Source organism: Oncorhynchus gorbuscha, linkage group LG01 (genome assembly GCF_021184085.1).
Source record: "Oncorhynchus gorbuscha isolate QuinsamMale2020 ecotype Even-year linkage group LG01, OgorEven_v1.0, whole genome shotgun sequence".
NCBI classification, from domain to species: domain Eukaryota; kingdom Metazoa; phylum Chordata; class Actinopteri; order Salmoniformes; family Salmonidae; genus Oncorhynchus; species Oncorhynchus gorbuscha.
Window position 1 is genome coordinate 22,150,876 of NC_060173.1, and position 25,648 is coordinate 22,176,523.

The 25,648-nt window shown below is 43.1% G+C and overlaps 1 protein-coding gene across 1 annotated transcript in view; it reads right to left on the bottom strand.

Moving 5' to 3' along the window:
• Nucleotides 1-25,648, bottom strand: part of LOC124034659 (protein-methionine sulfoxide oxidase mical3a-like) — a 122,447-nt gene that overhangs the window by 36,536 nt on the left and 60,263 nt on the right. Inside the window, 16 exon segments of the mRNA XM_046348120.1 lie at nt 1,861-2,105; nt 5,109-5,304; nt 11,169-11,262; nt 11,373-11,467; nt 12,700-12,886; nt 13,366-13,482; nt 14,033-14,131; nt 14,443-14,553; nt 16,605-16,715; nt 17,816-17,914; nt 19,304-19,387; nt 19,710-19,817; nt 22,963-23,145; nt 23,271-23,342; nt 23,495-23,613; nt 23,837-24,039. Of these exon segments, the coding sequence (XP_046204076.1) occupies nt 1,861-2,105; nt 5,109-5,304; nt 11,169-11,262; nt 11,373-11,467; nt 12,700-12,886; nt 13,366-13,482; nt 14,033-14,131; nt 14,443-14,553; nt 16,605-16,715; nt 17,816-17,914; nt 19,304-19,387; nt 19,710-19,817; nt 22,963-23,145; nt 23,271-23,342; nt 23,495-23,613; nt 23,837-24,039 (2,123 nt within the window).

Sequence of the window (25,648 nt, forward strand, 5' to 3'; positions counted from 1 at the left end):
GGCGGGGGCTACATTTAAAACAAACATGGTTGGGACAGGATATTAACAGAACAGACACATGGGAAATAAATAACAGAACAAAGCCAAACCAAATGAACAGGCAGAATAATCAAAAGGGATAAATAAAGGAAGGAACCAGAGGTGTGATTGGTGACCTTTGATCTGACCAAGTGAAACCTGTGTCTCTCTGTCCATCGGTCACAACCCCAGACTCCTTAACGTCAACACTGAGACACAACATAAATGCTCAACAAAAGAAAGCAGGACAATCAAACCACAGATGATTATAGACAAGAGGTTGATTAGTGTGGAAGGGTTGGTCCTCCTGGCGCAGACACACACAGCAGTAGCCAGTCTGATGAGAGACACTGGTCCCCAACCGGGAGACCCACAGTCAGGGAGCAAAGGGGCTGGCCTGGGAAGTGTACCCAGGGATTAGCTCCTCTAGGCTGGGTTACCTGTGGAGGAGGGCTGGGAGGCTGAGGCAGGAGGCCCCTCCGACAGCACGGAGACTCCTCTGATATTCTTAATGACTGTAGGATCCACAGGCTGCAGCGCTTGCTGGATCTGCAGGTATCTGGCTGTATGGAGGTGTAGGGGGTGGACCGTATATCGTTGGTGTGTGTGGATTTGAGTTCCATATTGCATGAAGTGTAAGAGAGTCGTTGAGCAATGGGAGTAGGAACACCAAGGGAAACAGACAGGACAGAATGGGAAAAGAGAGGGATAAGAGAGAGAAGGTATAGAGGTGATTTTAGAACAGTAGGAGACAGTACGGTTGAAATATGATATACCACAGGAAGGAGATGGAGGCTGCATGCAATAGTGTCCTGGAACAACAGTAGCAGCTTTACAGTAAAATATTATAAATCAGAAAGACAACGTCTCTACCATGGTAAAACTGTTGACTGACTAAAAAAGGGACACTGTACATGTTCTTAGTAGAAGTGGATTATTTACAAAAACAATGTTGCAAGAAAACAAGTTAATAGGAAGAACGTTAAGGGGTAGAATAAAACGGGTAGTGATATTTCAGCATGAGAATGTAAAACAGAGAATTAAAAATAACCGTCCATCTCAGTCAAAATTCCACAATTCAAACATAACCATGCCAACCCAACACTGCAGGAGAAAGCCTGGTAAAAAGAAACAAACCCAACACAAGAGTTAATGAATGAGAATGTCCCTTCACTCGTCGTTAAGTGTGCAAACCCCATCAGCAGGCAGTGGTGCTACCTTTAAATGTACCTGTATCCTCTTCATCTTTGAGGTTCTCCAGCCATACACCTGACTGGAGCTCCCTCTCCCACGGGCAGTACTCCCCCTCTGCCAGTAGGGGGAGACATGCCCCACAACAGACAGACAGGAAGACAGACAGAGAGAGGGGGGAGGAGACACAGAGAAGATGAGGAAAACAATGACTTCACAGTGACAGGTGAAAGAGGAATACTTTTCTTTAAAAAACAGATTTAGTGAGATAAGAGGACCAATAGTCAGATTTAAGATGAAGACAGAATGTTCACATACAAATGAGGAAGACATCATCATTTAGCAGACGAGCGACTTACAGTCATGTGTGCATACATTCCATGGGTGGTTCGAACCCACTACTGTTACAAGCCATGCTCTACCAACTGAGCTACACAAAACATTGACACCAGTTTACTGTAGAGCCCACTGCCTGAGTGACTAGACAGGTCTGCAACATTCCAAATCGCACATATCATAATTTTTTAAATATATTTTTTATCAGCACTCCAAACAGGACATCTGAAAACTGAACCCGTAGATAACGACATACAGTAGACACACTTTGTAAACTTTAAATTGTCTTACGTAATTTAAAAAAAACTATTTTACCATCACTCGATTCCTCCTCATCGTCCTCTTCATCATCTTCCTCCTCCTCCACCTTTAGGTCTCTAACCATTTGAGCCCCGTCCTCTCCCTCGGCCCCTGGGTCGCTGTCGGTCTTCAGCTTAGCATGGATCTCCACAGCCTCTTTCCAGGGTACCCCTCCCAGGTCTGAGGGGCTGGGGGGCTCCTGCTGCTCCTCATTGTCCTCATCCTCCTGGTCCTCCTCCTCCATGTCAGACTCAGAGCTGCTGTAGGAGTGCAAGAGAGGCAGATGTTAAAGTAGGCAGGGAAGGAGAGGATATATACACACACAAACACTTACTGGCACTGTATATATCCAATACTTTACAAGCACTGACCATAATAATCACATGCCAGCATGCAATAGTAAATTATAATTTAAGCATCAGCCAGTTTGTGTGCATTACAATACAAATCGGATGGCATGTTGTCCGGTCCTCTGGCAGTCTCTATGGGGTGCCACAGGGTTCAATTCTCAGGCCGACTCTTTTCTCTGTATATATCAATGATGTTGCTCTTGCTGCGGGCGATTCTTTGATCCACCTCTACGCAGACGACACCATTCTGTATACTTCTGGCCCTTCCTTGGACACTGTGCGATCTAACCTCCAAACGAGCTTCAATGCCATACAACACTCCTTCCGTGGCCACCAACTGCTTTTAAACGCTACTAAAACCAAATGCATGCTTTTAAAACATTCGCTGCCTGCACCCGCACGACCGACTAACATCAGCACCCTGGATGGTTCCGACCTAGAATAGGTGTCTGGCTAGACTGTAAACTCTCCTTCCAGACTCATATCAAACATCTCCAATCTAAAATCAAATCTAGAGTCGGCTTTCTATTCCGCAACAAAGTCTCCTTCACTCACGCCGCCAATCTTACCCTAGTAAAACTGACTATCCTACCGATCCTCGACTTCGGCGATGTCATCTACAAAATAGCTTCCAATACTCTACTCAGGAAACGGGATGCAGTTTATCACAGTGCCATCCGTTTAGAGGGACGGCCAGGTCTTGGTAGATTTGCAGTGGTCTGATACTCCTTCCATTTCAATATTATCGCTTGCACAGTGCTCCTTGGGATGTTTAAAGCTTGGGAAATCTTTTTGTATCCAAATCCGGCTTTAAACTTCTTCACAACAGTATCTCGGACCTGGCTGGTGTGTTCCTTGTTCTTCATGATGTTCTCTGCGCTTTTAACTGACCTCTGAGACTATCACAGTGCAGGTGCATTTATACGGAGACTCGATTACACACAGGTGGATTGTATTTATCATCATTAGTCATTTAGGTCAACATTGGAACATTCAGAGATCCTCACTGAACTTCTGGAGAGAGTTTGCTGCACTGAAGGTAAAGGGGCTGAATAATTTTGCACGCCCAATTTTTCAGTTTTTGATTTGTTAAAAAAGTTTGAAATATCCAATAAATGTCGTTCCACTTCATGATTGTGTCCCACTTGTTGTTGATTCTTCACAAAAAAATACAGTTTTATATATTTATGTTTGAAGCCTGAAATGTGGCAAAAGGTCGCAAAGCTCAAGGGGGCCGAATACTTTCGCAAGGCACTGTATTTTGTCACGAAAAGATGCTCGACTATGCATGTAATTGACAGCTTTGGAAAGAAAACAATTCTGACGTTTCCAAAACTGCAAAGATATTATTTGTGAGTGCCCCAGTCCTGTGTCGAAATTATTGCGTAATTTTTAGGTCCATGCGCCGTTCCATTTCTTCAGAAGAGAAAGTCAACTGCCACGATGGATTTTATCGCCGATAGATATGTGAAAAACACCTTGAGGATTGATTCTAAACATCGGTTTGCCATGTTTCTGTTGATATTATGAAGTTATTTTGGAAAAAAGTTTGCGTTTTAATGACTTAATTTTCGTTTTTTTTCTTACCCAAACGTGATGAAGAAAACTGAGCGATTTGTCAACACAAATAATATTTTTGTAAAAACTGAACATTTGCTATCTAACTGAGAGTCTCCTCATTGAAAACATCTGAAGTTCTTCAAAGGTAGTTGATTTTATTTTAATGTTTTTCTGGTTTTTGTGAAAATGTTGCATGCTGAATGTCAGGCATAATACTATGCTAGGCTATCAATACTGTTACACAAATGCTTGTTCTGCTATGGTTGAGAAGATATTTTGAAAATCTGAGATGACAGTGTTAACAAAAGGCTAAGCTTGAGAGCAAATAGATTTATTTAATTTCATTTGCGATTTTCATGAATAGTTAACGTTGCGGTATGCTAATGAGCTTGCAGATAGATTTACACAATCCTGGATACAGGTTTTTTTTCGTAGCTAAATGTGACGCAGAAAACGGAGCGATTTGTCCTAAACAAATAATCTTTCAGTTAAAACTGAACATTTGCTATCTAACTGAGAGTTTCCTCATTGAAAACATCTGAAGTTCTTCAAAGGTAAATAATTTTTTATTTGAATGCTTTTCTGGTTTTTGTGAAAATGTTGCCTGCTGAATGCTAACGCTAAATGCTACGCTAAATGCTACGCTAGCTATCAATACTTTTACACAAATGCTTGTTTTGCTATGGTTGAGAAGCATATTTTGAAAATCTGAGATGACAGTGTTAACAAAAGGCTAAGCTTGAGAGCAAATAGATTGATTTCATTTCATTTGCGATTTTCATGAATAGTTAACGTTGCGTTATAGTAATGAGCTTGAGGCTGTATTCACTATCCCGGATCCGGGATGGCTCGTCGCAACAGGTTAAACATCTGCTATCTGAGCAGCTAACCGATTGCTGCAGCTGTACATAGTCCATCGGTAAATAGCCCACCCAATTTACCTACCTCATCCCCATACTGTTTTTATTTATTTACTTTTCTGCTCTTTTGCACACCAGTATCTCTACCTGCACATGACCATCTGATCATTTATCACTCCAGTGTTAATCTGCTAAATTGTAATTATTCGCCTACCTCCTCATACCTTTTGCACACAATGTATATACTCTTTTCTTTCTTTTTCTACTGTTATTGACTTGTTTATTGTTTACTCCATGTGTAACTCTGTGTTGTCTGTTCACACGGCTATGCTTTATCGTGGCCAGGTCGCAGTTGTAAATGAGAACTTGTTCTCAACTAGCCTACCTGGTTAAATAAAGGTGAAATAAAATAAAACATAGGCCTAACTGGTGAGATTCAACAGTTGCTCCCACTAGCCATGCCCTCGCAGAGCTGACTGTCCCTCTGTCTTACCTGGAGCCCAGCTCTGCGTGTTTGTCCTTGTCCAGCACGCTGCTCAGGTTGTGTTCAGCCAGCGTCTCCTCGGGCACCTCCTCCAGATCTTCCTCCCGCTGTAGAGAGAGACTGTAGTTCTCCAGCTCAATGCGCTCCGGTGTGCCCCGCAGACGCTTAGGCAGGCTGGGCTCCTGCAGCCCGTTGACCTCTGGGACTGGGGTGGATCGTGGAGGGGCGAGCGCGGACAGTTGTCGGGGGAAAGAAAACAAGACAGGCTTTCTAAGTATCAGATGGGTAGCATGATTGAGAAGAGGAGCTGGAGGGATACAGCAGTGCAAGAGCCATGCAAGGTGTAGACACTAGGCAGGCTGGGAATCATTCAAACTGGGGCTATCCTTATCTCCAAGTACAGTATACCAGTATACTGTACCTACTGTATAACATTCTAGCAACCACATCTTTCCATAATCACGTTTCCATCTATGTTTCTTCCATGACTATAGTTGAGCACTAATTTTGTATCACTCATTTTGTATGAACTGATGTGTGTCATGTTTGAGCCATTGGTGTTTGTATACACATTTCTTTAGATTCTAGGACAAACAGACAAAACCACACAGTCATTCTAATAATTTATTGCATTCGTTGTTTTTCCTACAGTAGCTCACAAATATAAAATATTTATTATAGACATTATAATATATATGTATTATATAACATAAGGCTGGTACTACTTTGCCTTTTTCCCATCCGTCCTAGCAAGTCGTAAAACTGAGAATCTAATACAGGGATGGTCAACTAGTGTCCCAAATCAGTACCCTGTTGTAGTAAACATGGTCAATTTACCGACTGGGGGGCACACATTGATTTTGTTTTTACTTTCACGCAGATATCATATTAATATGGCATTAGTCAGGGAGAATGCATTGAATTGCAGTAAATTAGCTTAAAAACGGCTAACATTTCTCTCTACCCCATGACAAAATGTGTAGAATTGCAGGATGGATATGGATGTGGGTACGCAGACCTGGATCGCATTCCCTCATGATGAGTTCAGATGTGGCTCCAACCCCCATCAAAGTTGCCCATTCCTGGTCTAGTAGAATCAGTCTAAATTTGCGATGAGATTATCTACTTGCATAGGGCACGGCAACACTTAAAAATGATACATTTAGCTTAAAATAAGTTGAGAGAAACTTACCAACAGAAAATGTGTTGTAAGCAATGGCCGCATGCAACCCTCACTAAAGCATGGTTTGGTGAGGCAGAGTGTGATATTTCATTTGTTTTCATGCGATGGTGCATGTGACAGTTTGTCAGATTAGTGAAACTGAAGAATGCAGAACTCTAGTATCACAGAGGGACATTTAGAAGTCAATAGAGCCTGCATCACATCATGAGACAATAGATTCATGAGCCAATGAATCCTATTCTACTCACCTCAGTTTTAAAGATGATAGGGATTACCACAGGTTAGCATGTGTTATGAAATTATCAATGTTAGCCATTAATAGAAACCATATAAACAAAATTATGGGGACACCATTTAAATAAGTGGATTTGGCTATTTCAGCCACACCCGTTGCTGACAAGTATATAAAATCGAGCGCATGGCCATGCAATATCCATAGCCAAACATTGTCAGTAAAATGGCCTTACTGAAGAGCTCAGTGACTTTCAATATGGCACCGTCATAGGATGTCACCTTTCCTACAGGTCAGTTGGTCAAATTTCTTCCCTGCTAGGGCTGCCCCAGTCAACTGTAAGTGCTGTTATTGTGAAGTAGGAATTTCTGGGAGCAATAACGGATGAGCAGCAAAGTGGTAGGCCACAGAAGCTCACAGAACAGGACTGCCGAATGCTGAAGAGCGTAGCGTGTAAAAATCGTCTGTGCTCGGTTGCAACACTACCATGTTCCAAACTGCCTCTGGAAGCAACGTCAGCACAAGAACTGTTCGTTGGGAGCTTCATGAAATGGGTTTCAATGGCCGAGCAGCCACACACAAGCCCAAGATCACAGCGTTGGCTGGAGTGGTGTAAAGCTCACCGCAATTGGACTCTGAAGCAGAGGAAGTGTTCTCTGGACTGATGAATCACGCTTCACCATAATTGTTTTATTTATTTAACCTTTATTTAACTAGGCAAGTCAGTTAAGAACAAATTCTTATTTACAATGACTGCCTACCCCGACCAAACCCTAACAACATTGGGCCAATTGTGCATTGCCCAATCGGACTCCCAATCACGGCCGGTTATGATACAGCCTGGAATCGAACCAGGGTCTGTAGTGATGCCTCTAGCACTGAGATGCAGTGTCTTAGACCGCTGCACCACTCGGGAGCCCCATCTGGCAGTCCGACGTAAGGAAACTATGTTTGGCTGATGCCAGGCAAACCCTACCTGCCTGAATGCATAGTGCCAACTAAGTTTGGTGGAGGATGAATAATGGTCTGGGGCTGTTTTTCATGCTTCGGGCTAGGCCCATTAGATCCAGTGAAGGGAAATCTTAATGCTACAGCATACAAAGACATTCTAGACGATTCTGTGCTTCAAACTTTGTGGCAACAGTTTGGGGAAGGCCCTTTCCAGTTTCAGCATGACAATGCCCCAGTCCACAAAGCAAAGTCCATACAGAAATGGTTTGTTGAGATCGGTGTGGAAGAACTTGACTGGCCTGCACAGAGCTCTGACCTCAAACCCATCGAACACATTTAGGATGATTGGAACGCCGACTGCGAGCCAGGCCTAATCGCCCAACATCAGTGCCTGACCTCACTAATGCTTGTGGCTGAATGGAAGCAATTCCCCGCAGCAATGTTCCAACATCAAGTGGAACGCCTTCCCAGAAGAGTAGGGACTAGAGGTCGACCGATTAATCGGAATGGCCCATTAATTAGGGCAAATTTTACGTTTATTTTTTGTTTACACCTTTATTTAATCGTTATTTAACTAGGCAAGTCAGTTAAGAACACATTCTTATTTTCAATGATGGCCTAGGAACGAGGCAGAATGACAGATTTTTACCTCGTCAGCCTGGGGGATTCAAACTTGTAACCTTATAGTAAACTACGCCAACGATCTAACCACCTGCCTCACGAGGAGCCTGCCTGTTGCACGAATGCAGTAAGCCAAGTTAAGTTGCTAGCTAGCATTAAACATATCTTATAAAAACAATCAACGACTATCGTTGCTCCAACGTGTACTTAACCATAAACATCAATGCCTTTCTTAAAACCATAAACATCAATGCCTTTCTTAAAATCAATACACAAGTACATATGTTGAAACCTGCATTTTTAGCTAAAAGAAATCCAGGTCAGCAGGTAATTTTAACCAAATTGTGCCACTTCTCTTGCGTTCATTGCACACAGAGTCAAGGTATATGCAACCGTTTGGGCCGACTGGCTCTTTGCGAACTAATTTGCCAGAATTTTACGTAATTATGACATAACATTGAAGGTTGTGCAATGTAACAGGAATATTTAGACTCATGGATGCCACCAGTTAGATAAAATACGGAACGGAATAAACGCTTTGTTTTCAAGGTGATAGTTTCCGTATTTGACCCAAGGCTCGTATTTCTGTGTGTTTATTATAGTTAAGTCTATGATTTGATATTTGACAGAGCAGTCTGACTGAGGGGTGGTAGGCAGCAGCATGCTCGTAATAGTCCAAGGTATATGGTTTAGAGAGAAATAGTCGACGCGTTATAATTCCTGTAATAACTTGCGGCTGAACTTGAAAGTGGTACCTTCATTATTTTACCGTTCATGTCTTCCACAGAGAATGTCTTGATCTACTTCAAATAAGGTCTGTGTTTCGTGCAGGCTTAAAACGCCTCGGTGTTTTGATACCCGTGTAAATCTCACTAGGATAAGGTAACGTTTGTCAAAATATTTTCATAAATCCACTCTACAAAAAAATAAAATCTTTGCTTATATTTTGCCAATATTGATCAGAGTTACCTTGTCCTATGGATATCTACACAGTTATAAAATTGGCATGGTAGTGTAAGCCTACAAGAAACACAGACCTTATTTTAAGTTAATCTAAAAATATCCTATGGAATAAATGAATGAAGGAACCGCTTTTCAGATTTTGTTAGAAGGTGTCATGGGAATTATGACTCGCACTTTGGAAGTCAATTCTTACCATGTCCATTATTAAAATAGGATTTCCTGCATATAGAAATTACAGTTTTTGTTTTCAACATTCATCACAGGTAACTCAAACTCTATTTTTATTCAAACAGTTGAGTATTTGTCTACTAAGCAGACTCTTCAGAGCTGTGTGTGTTTTACAGATGACAGAGAAAAGCAGAGCACCAGTGTGGGACTATTACATGGAATTGGCACCAGGGAAAGCAAGGTGGAACATGGGGTCAGCAACAGCTAAATCAAAAAATGCCACCAACCTTTGGAATCACCTTAAGAATACCCATCCAAAAGCCCATAATATGTATTATATTAAGTTAAAATAAAAGTGTTCATTCAGTATTGTTGCAATTGTCATTATTACAATCATGTGTATATATACACACTTTTTTATGCATTTATTAATATATATAAATTTTATTTTTGTATTTTTTTTAAATCGGCCGATTAATCGGCATCTGCTTTTTTTTTGGTCCCCCCCAATAAATTGGTATCGGCGTTGAAAAAATCATAATCGGTCAACCTCTAGTGGAGACTATTAGCAGTAAAGTGGGCACCAACTCCATATTAAATGTACATGATTTTGGAGTGAGATGTTTGACGAGCAGGTGTCCACATAATCTTGTAGTGTATACATCATGTTTGCGGCCTGCTTCTATCTTATCACCAAGTATAAGAATGTTGTGGGATGAATGCCTTATACTTACCTTAAATCTAATACTAGCCTAGCAGGCCTACAGATTTCTTAATAAAGTAATCTAAGCTACAAACTTCACACTAGATAATTAGCCGTACATTAGATACATCAACCTACACGTTTCATCTGTAGAATCTATATAGTATATGCAAGATAAATGCAGCATTTAGCAAAAGCAGTGTATGTGTTAGAATGCAAAGAGGGATGCAGGAAGACAGACAGGACACCCACTGACGGTACAGTTAGAGATGAGGGGCAAGGTGGCTTTCAATGGAACAATCACAAGCCCTGTTTCAAGCACTAGCTGTCAGCTCCAGGCTACTCTGATAGGAGGGTGAAAAGGTAAAGATTACAAAGAACCAATCACAAGCAGTGATACAGGCACGCTCTACTGAGAAGGTCAAATAGGACAAGGTAAAACTAAGGAAGTCAGAGAGCACTACAGGTTACAATCACAATAGAGTTGGGCCTTCAATTAAAGCACAGGCAGGCAAAAGAGCATACTCAACACATTTGTTGAGTAATAAAATATAAATATTACATTTAATGTACAACTATTAATCAATTCAACAGGTTACTGTTAAATTACTTAATAACAGTGAGAAAAGGTTAAGTAATTACAGTATAATTAAGTTTTACAAACCCACAGAAGCAAACAGCGAAGGCTCATCATTTTGCCTGACTGTTATTTTAATTACCCAGCTGAGAGATCGAAGAAGATGCACCATTCGTTTAAAATGTAGCTGCCAGCATGGGCTACTATATTGACCAAAAGGGGAGGGAATGCTGCATCTTCAAGAAAAAACCAACACACCACAAGCACAGAATCACAGAAATAACATCAATAGGACAGCAAGCTATACGAAAGAGGAATAGAGGACGCTAGCTAACATTCACTCAGAGTCATTAGTTGTGAAGTAAAGCCACAGAGGTGATATAAGGCGAGGGGGATACAGTATGTTCTATGGGTACTGTAGTACATCATGCTACAGGTCATGCTAGGAGATTGAGCAAGGCGTTGAGGGTGAAACAGCAGAAGAGGTAGATACAGTAGGTATACAGAAGCTGAAAGTTGAGAGGTTAGCTCCACCTGGTGGTAGGTCCAGGACAGGGTGCAGCGGAGGGTGCGCAGGGGCCCCTCCCCCAACCATCGAGCCCGGGCCAGTGAGGCCAGGCGGGGCAGTGGTACCACAGCTAGAGGTGAGGAAAGTGGGCTAGTGGGGGTACCTGAGGTATGGCGCTCAGCGGGAGACAGGGATGCCATCTCCCCCCTCCCGGGGGAGTCCACGGTGACCATGACGGGCAAGGACGCCTGGTTGTCCTGAAGACAGGGGCAGAGGGGGTCAATACACACCCTATACTTCCTGATTGTCCGACATGACAGATCCAGTGTGTGTGTGTGGGGGGGGGGGGAGGATGGGTCAGTAGTACCTTTGTATTGAGCAGAGCAGAGGTCGGTGCTGGCCTCTTCCTCTGAGCCTGACCAGACAAGCGGTAACAGTAGTGCGGCTTGCAGTAAAACTTCCCTGCAGGAGACAAAAACAGAGAAATATCAAATCAGCGCAAAACAAAACACCTTTCCAGATCAGCCTGCATTCGGAAAAAGCATCTGTGTGTATTAGACTATGCTGTTCATAGATAGACACTATTATTGTCCTCCTTCCCTACCTAAGTTCCCAGTGGGCATTCTGGAGTCTGCTCTACCAGTGGGATGACTAGGATCACAAACTAAACAGGGAGAAACAGCCACTCCCTCATTGCTAACAATCTTCTACTTGTTCAATGAGCACAACAGAGACCGTAACACCCATAGAGAAAAGGAAATGACATCACAAGACTGGAGCAGGCTCTATGAGGATAATGCAGGACAATCTGATAACACCTACAGTAACCACAAGGACAAGGCTTTGTATAATTGACCTGCTAACAGTACATGTATGTCTACCTATGAGTAGGCCAACATTTCAGTCAGCACTTTCTACATATCATAAAATTCTCAAATGATCCCTGCTGGTCATCTATAAATATTTGAACATCTTGAAGAACAATCTGGCCTTAATGGTCATGTACTCTTATAATCTCCACTCAGCACAGCCAGCAGAGGACTGGCCACCCTTCAGAGCCTGGTTCCTCTCCAGGGTTCTTCCTAGGTTCCTGCCTTTCTAGGGAGTTTTTCCTTGCCACAGTGCTTCTACATATGAATAGATTGCTGTTTGGGGTTTAAGGCTGGGTTTCTGTACAGCACTTTGTATCATCTGCTGATGTAAAGAGGGATTTCTAAATACATGTGATATATCTGATTGAGAGTCAGTAATGTCTGTGCCCTGTTTGAATATGGTCAAGACAAAACAAAGTGACTGTCATTCAGTGGGGTGTTCTTGTTCACATGCAGTGAACAATGAGAGCCGGAATTCTTACTGGTTGGTAGGTGACCAAATACTTATGTCATGCAATAAAATGCAAATTAATTACTTTAAAAATCATACAATGTGATTTTCTGGATTTATGTTTTATATTCCATCTCTCACAGTTGAAGTGTACCTATGATAAAAATTACAGACCTCTACATGCTTTGTAAGTAGGAAAACCTGCCAAATCGGCAGTGTATCAAAAACTTGTTCTCCCCACTGTATCAACAGCGTATGCAAGCTAGATCTGTTCACATGTAACAAACAGATCTGGGACCAGCTTACGCTGAAAAGCACACTACATTATGATCATTGCGAGTGGTCTAAAGACGCATCTAGGGAGCACGTACCATCCTCCACATCGAAGGCGTAGGATGACAATCTAAGCGTTGTTCCGCAGTAGTCACACTTGAAGCAGCTACGGTGGAAGAACTTGCCCTCAGCACTCAGCCGCTCCATCACGTACACACGCTTCCGGCAGAAGAAGCACACGTCACTGCCCCCGATGTTCTGGGGAAACTCCTTCCTCAGGGAACCCTGAAGAGGAAGAGGGGGAAAGGAGATTAGATCAGGGGCAGGGGAGAGGTGCAGAGCGATGGAGAGAGAGGGTAGGTATTTCCATGGAGCCCCAGCATCACAACTTAGTGGGAGAATCAAACTGATAGAGAATAATGGGATCAACTGTTCCATTGATATCAAACCATTCACAACCTAGTAGGTCATAACATGGGCCACTAAAACAAAAGATGTTTGCATTGTCAGAAACACCTGAGATTATAGCACATTTTGGATACCACAGCAAACACACGGTCAAAATGTTCCACATACACACACAGAACACTGGTCACAGAGTTAGTTTCTAAGAAACACACAATTACAAATTGTTCTCTAGAACTAGCAGGAAGTCCTAGTTACACTCATTATCCCCAAACACCACAGCTGCATTCGCAAGCTGGAGTCACTTCACTCTTGGGTCTACAACATGCCTAGTGCCCTACGACACCATTGGCTCTTACCAATTCCACCAATTGCCTCCCGTCAAGTAAGGGCTTGGGTTCCTCCTGAGGTTGAAGCTGATTGGCTATCTGATCAGCCAATAAGCTTACTCCCCCTGTGTACATCTTTAAATATCTCTATTGACGGCAGAGAAAGAAAGAAAGGACGGTAGGATGAGAGAAAGAGACATGGAGGAAAAATAAATGCATGCAAAGGAATGTGATAGGTAAGGCACTAAAGAGCACTGGAAAATAACTGATATCATGAGAGGGAAATGAAGCCATGTTTGATTGATCAAGCGTGTAGATGTGTCAGCTCACCAATCCAATGAACTGCTTTGAATTAGTGTTTTCAAATATGTGCAAACCTGCATAAAACTCTTGAACCCCAAAACACTAATAAAGCCATGAACCACACCACCACATGCAGTGTCTGACAGAAAGGGTACTTGGAGTTTAACCATTACAACACCAGCGATGTCTATACCATTACTTTAATGAGGAGCAACAGCTGTTGACTAGTATGCATTCCTGTATGCATTGTCCACATGCTTGTTAGGACACACATGTGATTGAACTGATTTCCAATATCAAAGGACAGGCAGTGAGTTACTTGTCCCATCTCCCAGAGGCAATGAGTGTGTTCGAGTCAGCCCCACTGCAGATCTCTTCAGGAGGGAGAGGGTACCTGTCGGAGCGTTTCAGGGGAGGAGAGGGGGCTCTCTGGGCTATGGCTGCGTGACAGGTGCCACTGTTCTATAAAGAAACGTGAGCGCTTTCTCTTAGGCTCCAGGGGAAAGAAAGAAAAGAGAGGACAATTAAGGCAGGAGGACTTGGCATGAGAACAAAGAGAATAGGCAAAGATGCAAGACAAGCTGATATGGAAAACCCTTGGCTGGGTCATATTCTAATTCTACATAACACGAATGACAGATACAGAGTAAACAATAGGATTAATGGCAGTGTTTTATTTATAGTTTTATTACTCGATCTGACATTAATGACATCTTGTAAAGTAACTAAGGAGATCAGGTCAGTTCTTTTGGTAAAGTCCTCAACTTTGAACCCAGGCCAAGGCTATTGAGTGGTGTGTATCACCTGTGGCTTTGTCGGCTTGCTTTGAAACTGCGAGGCAAGCTGCTCAGCCCTCTCCTGTATACTAAGGCTATGTAACAGCATTTGGTCATCAGAGCAAAGAAGCTCTAGCTCCTGCAGAAGAACACATTGTCAAATTACAAAGAACAGAATAGAACTGGTAAGGAAGAATTTAGCCAATGCGCAAAGCATCCCATGCTCCACACAAACTCCATATTATTTAACATTTATTTACCCAGGAAAGACCATTAAGGTTAGAAACCTCTTTTGCGAGAGCAACCTGATTGATTGTGATAGAGGTTTTAGCCTTGTGTGCTAGGCTATTTGTGCTTGCTTTAGTTGTTTAAGTGATTTTTATGTGACAGGTTCATCATATGCATACTAACAAGGGTGCCCTGACTGCTGTGCCTTGACATAACTGATCCACTATTAGCAGAGTCACTACTCATTTATGGTCTACTTGGAAATGCTGCATTGTTGCAAAGCCAATTTCGATTTGCCATGCAGTAGAAAAACAGGGGCAAATTCAGCTTTGGTCAGCTATTGAGGTTACTGGTTAACAGGGTGGTTACTAGTAGCGTAGCAGTTAAGAGCGTTGGACCAGTAACCAAAAGGTTTCTGGTTCGAATCCTTGAGATGACTAGGTTAAAACATCAGTTGATGTGCCCTTGAACAAGACACTTAACCCCAACACTTAACCCTTAACCCAAGACACTTTGCTCCTTAACACTTAACCCAAGACACTTTGCTCCTGTAAGTTTCTCTGGATAAGAGTGTCTGCTAAATGACTCAAACTTAAAATGTACCAGTCTGAGGAGAAATGTTATAATGCAGCTGTCCTTCATGGCAGTAGGTATATCTTATATCATTTAAAATCGAATCAATCTATCAAAATCAATCTAGTGAGTTTTCCGAGGAGCAGAGATGAGGTAATGTGTTAATGTAGTTCTCCCCAGAGAGGAGGGGCTACCTGTCTGAGCATTTCAGGGGAGGAGAGGGGCTACCTGTCTGAGCATTTCAGGGGAGGAGAGGGGGCTACCTGTGAGTGTTTCAGGAGAGGGGGCTACCTGTCTGAGCGTTTCAGGGAAGGAGGCTACCTGTCTGAGCATTTCAGGGGAGGAGAGGGGGCTACCTGTCTGAGCATTTCAGGGGAGGAGAGGGGGCTACCTGTCTGAGCGTTTCAGGGGAGGAGAGGGGGCTACCTGTCTGAGCGTTTCAGGGGAGGAGAGGGGGCTACCTGTCTGAGCATTTCAGGGGAGGAGAGGGGGCTACCTGTCTGAGCATTTCAGGGGAGGAGAGGGGGCTACCTGTCTGAGCATCTCAGGGGAGGAGAGGGGGCTACCTGTCTGAGCATCTCAGGGGAGGAGAAGGGGCTACCTGTCTGAGCATTTCAGGGGAGGAGAGGGGGCTACCTGTCTGAGCATTTCAGGGGAGGAGAGGGGGCTACCTGTCTGAGCATTTCAGGGGAGGAGAGGGGGCTACCTGTCTGAGCATTTCAGGGGAGGAGAGGGGGCTACCTGTCTGAGCATTTCAGGGGAGGAGAGGGGCTACCTGTCTGAGCATTTCAGGGGAGGAGAGGGGGCTACCTGTCTGAGCATTTCAGGGGAGGAGAGGGGGCTACCTGTCTGAGCATCTCAGGGGAGGAGAAGGGGCTACCTGTCTGAGCATTTCAGGGGAGGAGAGGGGGCTACCTGTCTGAGCATCTCAGGGGAGGAGAGGGGGCTACCTGTCTGAGCATCTCAGGGGAGGAGAAGGGGCTACCTGTCTGAGCATTTCAGGGGAGGAGAAGGGGCTACCTGTCTGAGCATCTCAGGGGAGGAGAGGGGGCTACCTGTCTGAGCATTTCAGGGGAGGAGAGGGGGCTCTCTGGGCTCTGGCTGTGAGACCGGTGCCACTGTTCTATAAAGAAACGTGAGGGCTTTTTCTTAGGCTCCAGGGGAAGGAGAGGACAGATAAATAATGTCGGACAGTTCAGAAAAGGCAACAGGACTGAGATTGATGACAATGAGGAATTCGCTCTTAGCTAGAGTACAGTAGTAAACCAACACCAAAGACACAAACTATTTTAAAAAATGAATAAATCCACAAGGCCCATCACTTACAGATAATGAATTGACTGATTATATACGGCTCTGTTTTTTCACACAACATGCCATGGTGTTCACCTTCGGTTTCTCAGGTTTACCCTTAAACTTAGCGACTAATCTCGCAGACCTCTCCTGAATGCTAGGGATGTGAATAGGCTCTGGCTCGTCAAGCTGCACGGGTTTCCATTTCTGCAGATTAAACGAAGGTAAGCATTGTGTGTGTTTACAGTCTGTGTGTCCCAAAACATGATAATACTGGTTTGATGCAGTTAGCTGGTATGGTTGGCTTGAGAATGAAATAACAGACCTCTTTTGACAACCCACTCTTTCAGGGAGAGTTGGGATATTTAAAAAAAAAAAAATTCTAATTCACACATGTATATTAATACACACTTGTACATGTGTCAAATAGGACAAATATAAGCACTCAAATTATTATTTACAAATTGCACACATATTATATTACAGTATTATATGATATATATAATACTGTATGAGTCAGCATGCAAGCACTGCTTTGGCGATAGAGATCAAACAATAGTGCCCAAACTAAACATATGAGACTAGCCTTGAAATACTGTATACTTACATACTGTAAGTCATCTGCTTACACTTTGTTGATTGTTCCAATCATATTCTGACCACAACAATCCCTTCCATCCCACACAAGCCGTAGAGCCACCCAGTCACACACACTATGCCTGTGTTGTTAGTTCCCTGAGGGTTAGCACTGACCACAGGCCCATTCAACCATGGTTACCCTGTGTGTCAGAAGGGTCTGGGTCCTGGGTGGTGACTTCCTCCTCCATCACAATGCTGAAGGACACCCAGACACTTCAAAACTGACAGCTAGGGCCATGTTTCTCCGCTCATAAACAAACCACAGCATGCCATGTACAGCATCAGATCTTTCACTGCAGAAAGTATGGCAACAAGGCCTACCTACGCGCTGGTCAGCCACAACACTAGAAACCCACTGACGAGAAGGACGGAAACGAAGACTAGATACAGTTCATTTTAGTTAGGATGGAAGTCCTCAAATCAAATGTTATTGTCACATACACATGGTTAGCAGATGTTATTTCAAGTGTAGCAAAATGCTAACGTCTAGGACGTTAATATAGGGAGGGGAAGAAGAGTCACTACATTTAGCTTTCTACTTTGACAGCACAACTGGGCAGCTTGTTCGCAAGGTAAGACAAGACCTGAGAGGATAGAGGTTAGATAAAGGATCAACAAGGCAGAGGACAGGGGAGTGTGTCTGGTCTGGTATGGACTAGACTGGTCACCTGTAAATGAAGATAGAGTGAGGAGGTGGAGGAGGAGAGCAGAATGGTTTTCTTAGGGCAGCTCCGTGAGCCACAGGTTGACTCTGTACTGCTTCTTGGCTTGAGAGTGGAGAGGAGGACAGGCCATCACTTGTCAGTGACGTGCACAATTCCTCCGTTCAACACGTGCACACACAGACACACAGCTCTGTACCCTTCAGGTGTCATATTGCCTCATCCAAATTCACTGTTGAATTCAGTGAGTCAACAAACATTCACGTATTAACATCAATTTAACTAATGATTCACATCCAATAGGCTAAAACAATAATCTGCTACAGTATCACCCTCACACTCATTCTGTAACTACCGCTGGCATTCTACCACACTACACACTCAAGCCAACACTGTTTCATCACACACAGCCACCCACTGGACGCATGTGAAAATTAAGGCAAATAAACCACATTTCTTCACATTTAACAACTAATTAGTTTACAGTTAAGCGAGCATGAGAGAAATGATTTTTATTTTTTACAGTCACAAAAACCTTTTGGGACACTCTTGTGAGTGAATTAGAAAAAAGCGAGAGGAATAGCATGATGAGAAAAGTATGAAATACTGTGGTGAGTGAGAGTAGACTTATGTGTAGGGTTGCAAAATGTTTGGAACTTTCAATAAATACACTAGTTTTCTAGAAAACCTGGTTGGAGGAATCCTGATCTCCTGCTTATTACCTCCTGACTCCGGGAAATCATCCAACTGGGATTTCTGAAAAACCAGGGAATTTATTGAAAGTTCCAAACATTTTGCAACCCTACTTATATGAGTCTGAAGAGATACTAAAACATGTACACTTATCAGTGAAAATGAAGTGTGTGAGATAGAAAAGTGGTATTGGAGAGCCTGTTCCTGGAGAGCTACCTACCCTCCTGAAGGTTTTCACTCAAACCCGTTATAACTAACCTGATTCATCTTATCAACCAGCTAATTATTAGAATGTGATGCGGTAGATTAGGGTTGGACTGAACACCTACGGGAGGGTAGCTCTCCAGGAACAGGGCTGGAGAGCCCTGGTCTTTATGTTAATGGCTTAACGGTCTGTTAGCTAATTATTTCCATCAAAAATATTTTTCACGACAGACTATTTCCAACCAATTAGCTCAACTGCAGATTAGCTTTCATGGGTAAATCAAGCACAGCTCTGAACTGGCCATTTCACTTCGGGGCTCAAACTGTTAGTCATAGCATATTTAATTTAAAAAGGACTAAACAAAAAAACGACAAAGCAGCTTTGATGATTAGTGCACAAGCGAACTAAGCTAAAACTTTGATGATTAGCACAATGAAGCTAACTGAGCTAAGCTGAAGTGATAGTCTTTGTCTATCAAAGGAGGGGATGTTAGCTTGCTAGTAACTAGCTATGATAGCATGGTTAACTGGTTAGCTGGAGATGGGAGACCGACTAGTAGGCAGGGACTACTACAGCGTCAGACCAGCTAGCCATACCTGCTCCCCTCTGTTGGGTAGGGTCTGACACTTGAACATCTCCTTATAGCCAAAGCTGAGCTGCTCCTGCTGTTGGGTTTGCTTCTGAGACAACATGGCAGGGGAGGGAGAGGGATACGCCACAAGAGACAAGAGAGAACATGACATCACGTCACTCACTGTCTGGAACGAACAGCACCCACACACAGCTGGTTATTCTGACACCACACACACGGAACTACTGGTTTCATCACTCCACAGAAAATAAAGCATGCTATGTCTAGGATGAATAACAGTTAACAATCTGCACACAAAGGAGCTTTCCCCATGTATAGTACTGTAAAACACAGCAGAGAGACGGTTGGTTAGGGACATCCAGGGGTTCGACAAGGGTCTAGGGGAGGGAGGTGAAGTGTCCACTCTTTACCTGTCTCCATGCAGGGACCAGAGCTAGGCAGACAGACTCCCTGGGGGGGTCCAGGGGGGCAGGAGGGGGCTGTGCCACAAGAAGATCCAGATTGGGCAGAGAATCCCTCTTTGACCAGTGGAAGATGAGTGACAGTCAAAGTGGCCAATAAGAGACCAGGACAGAGTGAGCGCAACCAACCATGAGTCAAGGTCATGATCCATGATTGGATGAGAGGAAGAAGAGAAAAGTAGAGAGGGAAGTGAATCATCAGAAGACAGAGTTATGCTGGTTGGAAAACAAACTGGGAGCAAAAAGTAAATTGTGTGTGTCATAAGAATAGCATGCTGTGTAATGTAATGTGACTACAAATGTAGGATGTTCATTAGATCACTCTTATGTTACTGAGAATCTTCAAGCAAAGCAGGAAGTGCAAACTTGTAGTGTATTTAAGTTTTAAAAAGGCTTCTAGAGTTTGTCATTTCCACTAAATTTCAGACTTGATATGCCATAATGAAAAATGTTATCAACCCCTGCAAACATGTCCATTAATTATAATTCACATCATTTATATATCCTGTTGCTCCAGGATTATTTTCCTGCTGTAACAAACTGGCTCAAATTAAGATCCTACATCTGGACAATATGACATGCATTATTATTGTACAAACTGGAACTATCTTAGGTTTGTAATTTACTATCGACTTAAGAAAAATAATATGGACACTGTGGCAAAGACATTATCAGCATTTCATGCAAAGAGCTGAGGGTCAAAGAAGTGGTGAAAAGGTGAAGCCCCGTGGTTTGAAACACCCACACAGACACACTCCACTTTCAGCCATTCTGGTGCAACACACAGTCCCAATTCAACACAGCAGCAGCAGAATCAAATTGAATATTACCACCAGTGGGACTCAACATAAGTAGGGCTTAGCGCCTATAAACCAACGTGTACTATACAGCCTCTTTGATGGGCCATGTGTAGCTGGTTATTATACGATTAGAAAAGATGATGACTCATATTTCAGATTGTCCAAATCTGTGACCAAGAGAGAAACGCTTCTAGCATTCTGCTCTAGACCTGAGGCAGGCTACTTCTAACGTGTCATCAATTCAATTTACATCAACCGAGTCTTTTGTGTATCAAAGATTGTATCAGATTTCACAACAGCAAAACACACATCCCGAGCAGGAATTTTAGATATGGCACCACTTGGGAATGCTGCCTGTGAGTTGTCTTTCTATGTCAACAATAGTAGCTTGTGTTCCACTAGCCCACAGAGCCCCCCCACTGCTCCAGGCCTGCAGTATTGCCTCTCAGGGTGACTGTCCCAGGATCAGGTCTTGAGTTGGGTCTGTAAACCCATTTCTCCCCATTGTCTGGCTCCTTCGGGACTGTCACCACTACCATCCTACCAACTGTAAGCCGCCAGGCCCGGGCCATATCAGTACTAGCATTCTGGGCCCGTATTCACAAAGCATCTCAGCGTAGGAGTGCTGATGTAAGTCAGGTCCTCTGTAGCTTAGTTGGTAGAGCATGGCTCTTACAATGCCAGGATAGTGGGCTCAAATCCTAGGACCACCTTTTAGAGGTCGACCGATTAAATCGGAATGGCTGATTAATTAGGGCCAATTTCAAGTTTTCATAACAATCGGAAATCGGTGTTTGTTTTTGGACGCCGATTTGCCTAGATTTTCACCTTGTCAGCTCGGGGGATCCAATCTTGCAACCTTACAGTTAACTAGTCCAACACAATAACGACCTGCCTCTCTCTCGTTGCACTCCACAAGGAGACTGCCTGTTACGCAAATGCAGTAAGCCAAGGTAAGTTGCTAGCTAGCATTAAACTAAAACAATCAAATTAAAACAATCAATCATAATCACTAGTTAACTACACATGGTTGATGATGTGTATAAAATATAAAAATAAAAATTACTAGATATTATCTAGTGTGTCCTGCGTTGCATATAATCTGACTGAGCGGTGGTAGGCAGAAGCAGGCACGTAAACATTCATTCAAACAGCACTTTCGTGCCTTTTGCCAGCAGCTCTTCGTTGTGCGTCAAGCATTGCGCTGTTTATGATAACAAGCCTATCAACTCCCGAGATGAGTAACTGAAGTGAAATGACTAGCTAGTTAGCGCATGCTAATAGCGTTTCAAACGTCACTCGCTCTGAGCCTTCTAGAAGTCGTTCCCCTTGCTCTGCATGGGTTACGCTGCTTCGATGGAGGCTGTTGTCGTTGTGTTGCTGGTTCGAGCGAGGAGAGGGACAGAAGCTATACTGTTACACTGGCAATACTAAAGTGCCTATAAGAACATCTAATAGTCAACTGTTAATGAAATACAAATGGTATAGAGGGAAATAGTCCTATAATTCCTATAATAACTACAACCTAAAACTTCTTACCTGGGAATATTGTTGACTCATGTTAAAAGGAACCACCAGCTTTCATATGTTCTCATGTTTTGAGCAAGGAACTGAAAAGTTAGCAGTATTACATAGCACATATTGCACTTTTACTTTATTCTCCAACACTTTGTTTTTGCATTATTTAAACCAAATTGAACATGTTTCATTATTTACTAAATTGAGGCTAAATTGATTTTATTGATGTATTATATTAAGTTAAAATAAGTGTTCATTAAGTGTTCATTAAGTATTGTTGTAATTGTCAAAAAAAAAAAGCAGATTAATCGGTATCGGATTTTTGGGTCCTCCAATAACCGGTATCCGCGTTAAAATCATTATCGGTCGACCTCTACCACCTATACTTATAGAATATATCCACACATGACTAAGTTGCTTTGGATAAAAGTGTCTGTTAAATGGAGATTTAATTATGCATTTTACTTTATCATTCATTATGATCTAAAAAGGAAAATGATCCTAGAGCAGCACTCCTACTCTGAAGCTTTATGAAAACAGGCCCTGGAGTTCAACACATTAATACAGTAGTACAGTGTTGCTACACACTCAGCATCACAAGATTTGGAGTCATGTTAGACACCATGAGATGAAATAGATCTACATCTAACTTCTGCATAGTTACTCTGTCTAGACATATTTACTTTGTCTAGACAAACAAAACACTGTCTAGACAAACAAAGCTGTCTTCATGTCATTATCATCCAGGAAAGCTACATCTCAAGCAACAGTTCTCTTGTTTAAAACAGTTTACTCCATCTCTAGTCTCTTCCCCCATCCAGGCAAGCAAGACTACTCCTTCTCCCATCGTCAACACCACCCAGACATAATGACTCTCTCCATACCTGTCGTTTGAGGCCCTTGGACTCTGCAGGAGCATTCTCCTCAAACTTGGCGAGGAGCTGGGTGGCCATGGACTTGACTTTGTTATGGTTCCCTACAGCTGCTGTCTCTTCCTTCATCTTCCTCTCTGTTAGAGCAGTACTGTTGGACGGCCTGTCATCATGGTTACCCCTCAAAACCTCCTCCTGTTACAAACACATGGACAGTACGAAACCAGAGAATGAGTTTAACCTGAGAGACATTTCTATTCGTCTACAAAGCAGAGTTCAACGCCTGAATTATATTTTTAACCCTTGAAAATTTTACACACTTCTTCAGAATGGCCAGCCTGGCTAGTCTTCCTCCTCTTCCCCAAACCATCCACATCCTTCTCCTTCTTGTCCTGTTGATCACATAATCACATGTTGTCACTGGTTATTTCGGGCAGACAGCTATGAACTCCTACAGTAGCATTATAAGATGATGATATACACAGCAGTAACACAATGCTGAAGGGAAAGGGACTGCTGAGCTGACAATGATGCATTGGAGAACCTTGGGATTGCGTTTGCGGGATATGGCGATGCTCTGGCCCAGCTTGCTAAGGAAGGAGATGGGAGACTTAGTGCTGTTGATCAACGCAGCCTTCTCCTCAGGGCTCATGTTCTGGTTATCTGGAAAAATAAAATATACAAAATGTAAGGCGTTACACTAGGGTTATGAAAATTACAAGCATTTCCCATTGGACGAGTTCAGGTAGTCCCTCCCTGTTTCTGGTCTGTTTGGTGCATAATATATATTACTGATCACACAGTGTGTATAACATTTCAACCAACCTTCAAAACTCCCCCACCCCCCAAATAAAAAAACGATATTCATGAAACTAGCATTACTCACCTCCGGCCCCAGGGGGAACTGTGTCCTTGAACATCTCGTAGAACTGGCTGAGGTACATGACCATGGAGAGCTTGTCGGGCTCTGACACCTGGGACATCTCCTTGCCCGTCATGCAGGGGGAGATTCCAAACTCCCGCTCGGCCACGTCGAAGCCCAACTGGTTGTTTTTCTGTTGGTCCCGTTCGTCCAGGGAGTCAAAGTCACTGTAGGGCAGAGAGAGACAGCATGGCTGGGAGTCAAAGTCACTGTAGGGCAGAGAGAGACAGCATGGCTGGGAGTCAAAGTCACTGTAGGGCAGAGAGAGACAGCATGGCTGGGAGTCAAAGTCACTGTAGGGCAGAGATGGATAGAACATCTGGGCGTCAAAGTCAAGGTGGACACAGAGAGACAGCATGGCTGGGAGTCAAAGTCACTGTAGGACAGAGAGAGACAGCATGGCTGGGAGTCAAAGTCACTGTAGGGCAGAGAGACAGCATGGCTGGGAGTCAAAGTCACTGTGGGGCAGAGAGAGACAGCATGGCTGGGAGTCAAAGTCACTGTAGGGCAGAGAGAGACAGCATGGCTGGGAGTCAAAGTCACTATAGGGCAGAGAGAGACAGCATGGCTGGGAGTCAAAACAACCAGTAACACTGAATGTTATCACTTGGCTTTCCAAATAAACATGACAAGCACACTAATCAGGTTCTAATGCAGTGGATGCAGAGGTTGACATTAGCACACCACCCCTTTCCTTGGTTAGTGTTCCAGCATCAGCACTATGCTATTAGCAGTGCGGGAAGTCAGTGAGATACCTGGAAATATAAAATATAGAAAATGTAAGGCATTACACCAGGGTCGTATCCATTAAGGTTTTGCAATGGAAAATAGGGATACCTTCTTGAGCACAAACTTATTTATGAACTCCAATCTGGCTTTAGAACAGCTCATTCCACTGATACTTGCCGTATCCACCTTTTTGACCAGAGTATACGAATATGTTGAAGCTAAATACACAACGCAGAGACAGATGACAAGAGGTCAATAGAGTACGAGAGCATAAGAGGATGAAAAGTCAATAACGATCCACGGAAAGTGTTTTTTCTGTAGTAGGGGATTAATGAACAATGAGTCAGAGACATGGGAGGAATGTGTCTATACAGTGAGCCTGAAATAGAAGGGGAACTATACAGGTATGGTCATGTTAGACTTGTAAAAGCTTTTGACACTGTGGACCATGATATTCTCCTGATGAAACTGAAATGTTTGGGTTTAAATGATGTAGCAGTGAATTGGTTTAGGTCTTATCTGACCAACAGAACACAAGTATGTAATGTTGGTGATGTTCTGTCAGAGGCTAAAGAAATATTCTGTGGAGTACAGCAAGGATACATTTTAGGGCCTATCTTATTTACAGGTTAATGATATGCTTGACACACTAAAGTGCAAACTCCTGCTTTATGCTGATGACACAACCATACTGGTATCAGGGAAGGATACAGTTTACAAAGCCAGAAGAGGACTGGACACCACTCATAGTCTGGTTCCTCTCTAGATTTCTTCCTAGAGAGTTTTTCCTAGCCACAGTGCGTCTACACCTGCATTGCTTGCTGTCTGGGGTTTTAGGCTGGGTTTCTGTACAGCACTTTGAGATATCAGCTGATGTAAGAAGGGCTTTATAAAAACATTTGACAGAGGAGACCCAGAGGAAGGAATTGCATTTTTGTTAGAGATTGGTTGACGGACAACAAATTGTCGCTACATTTGGGAACAACTGAATCAATTTAGTTTAGAACAGAATGTAGATTGCTTATGTTTGACAAGATTCCCTTGGAG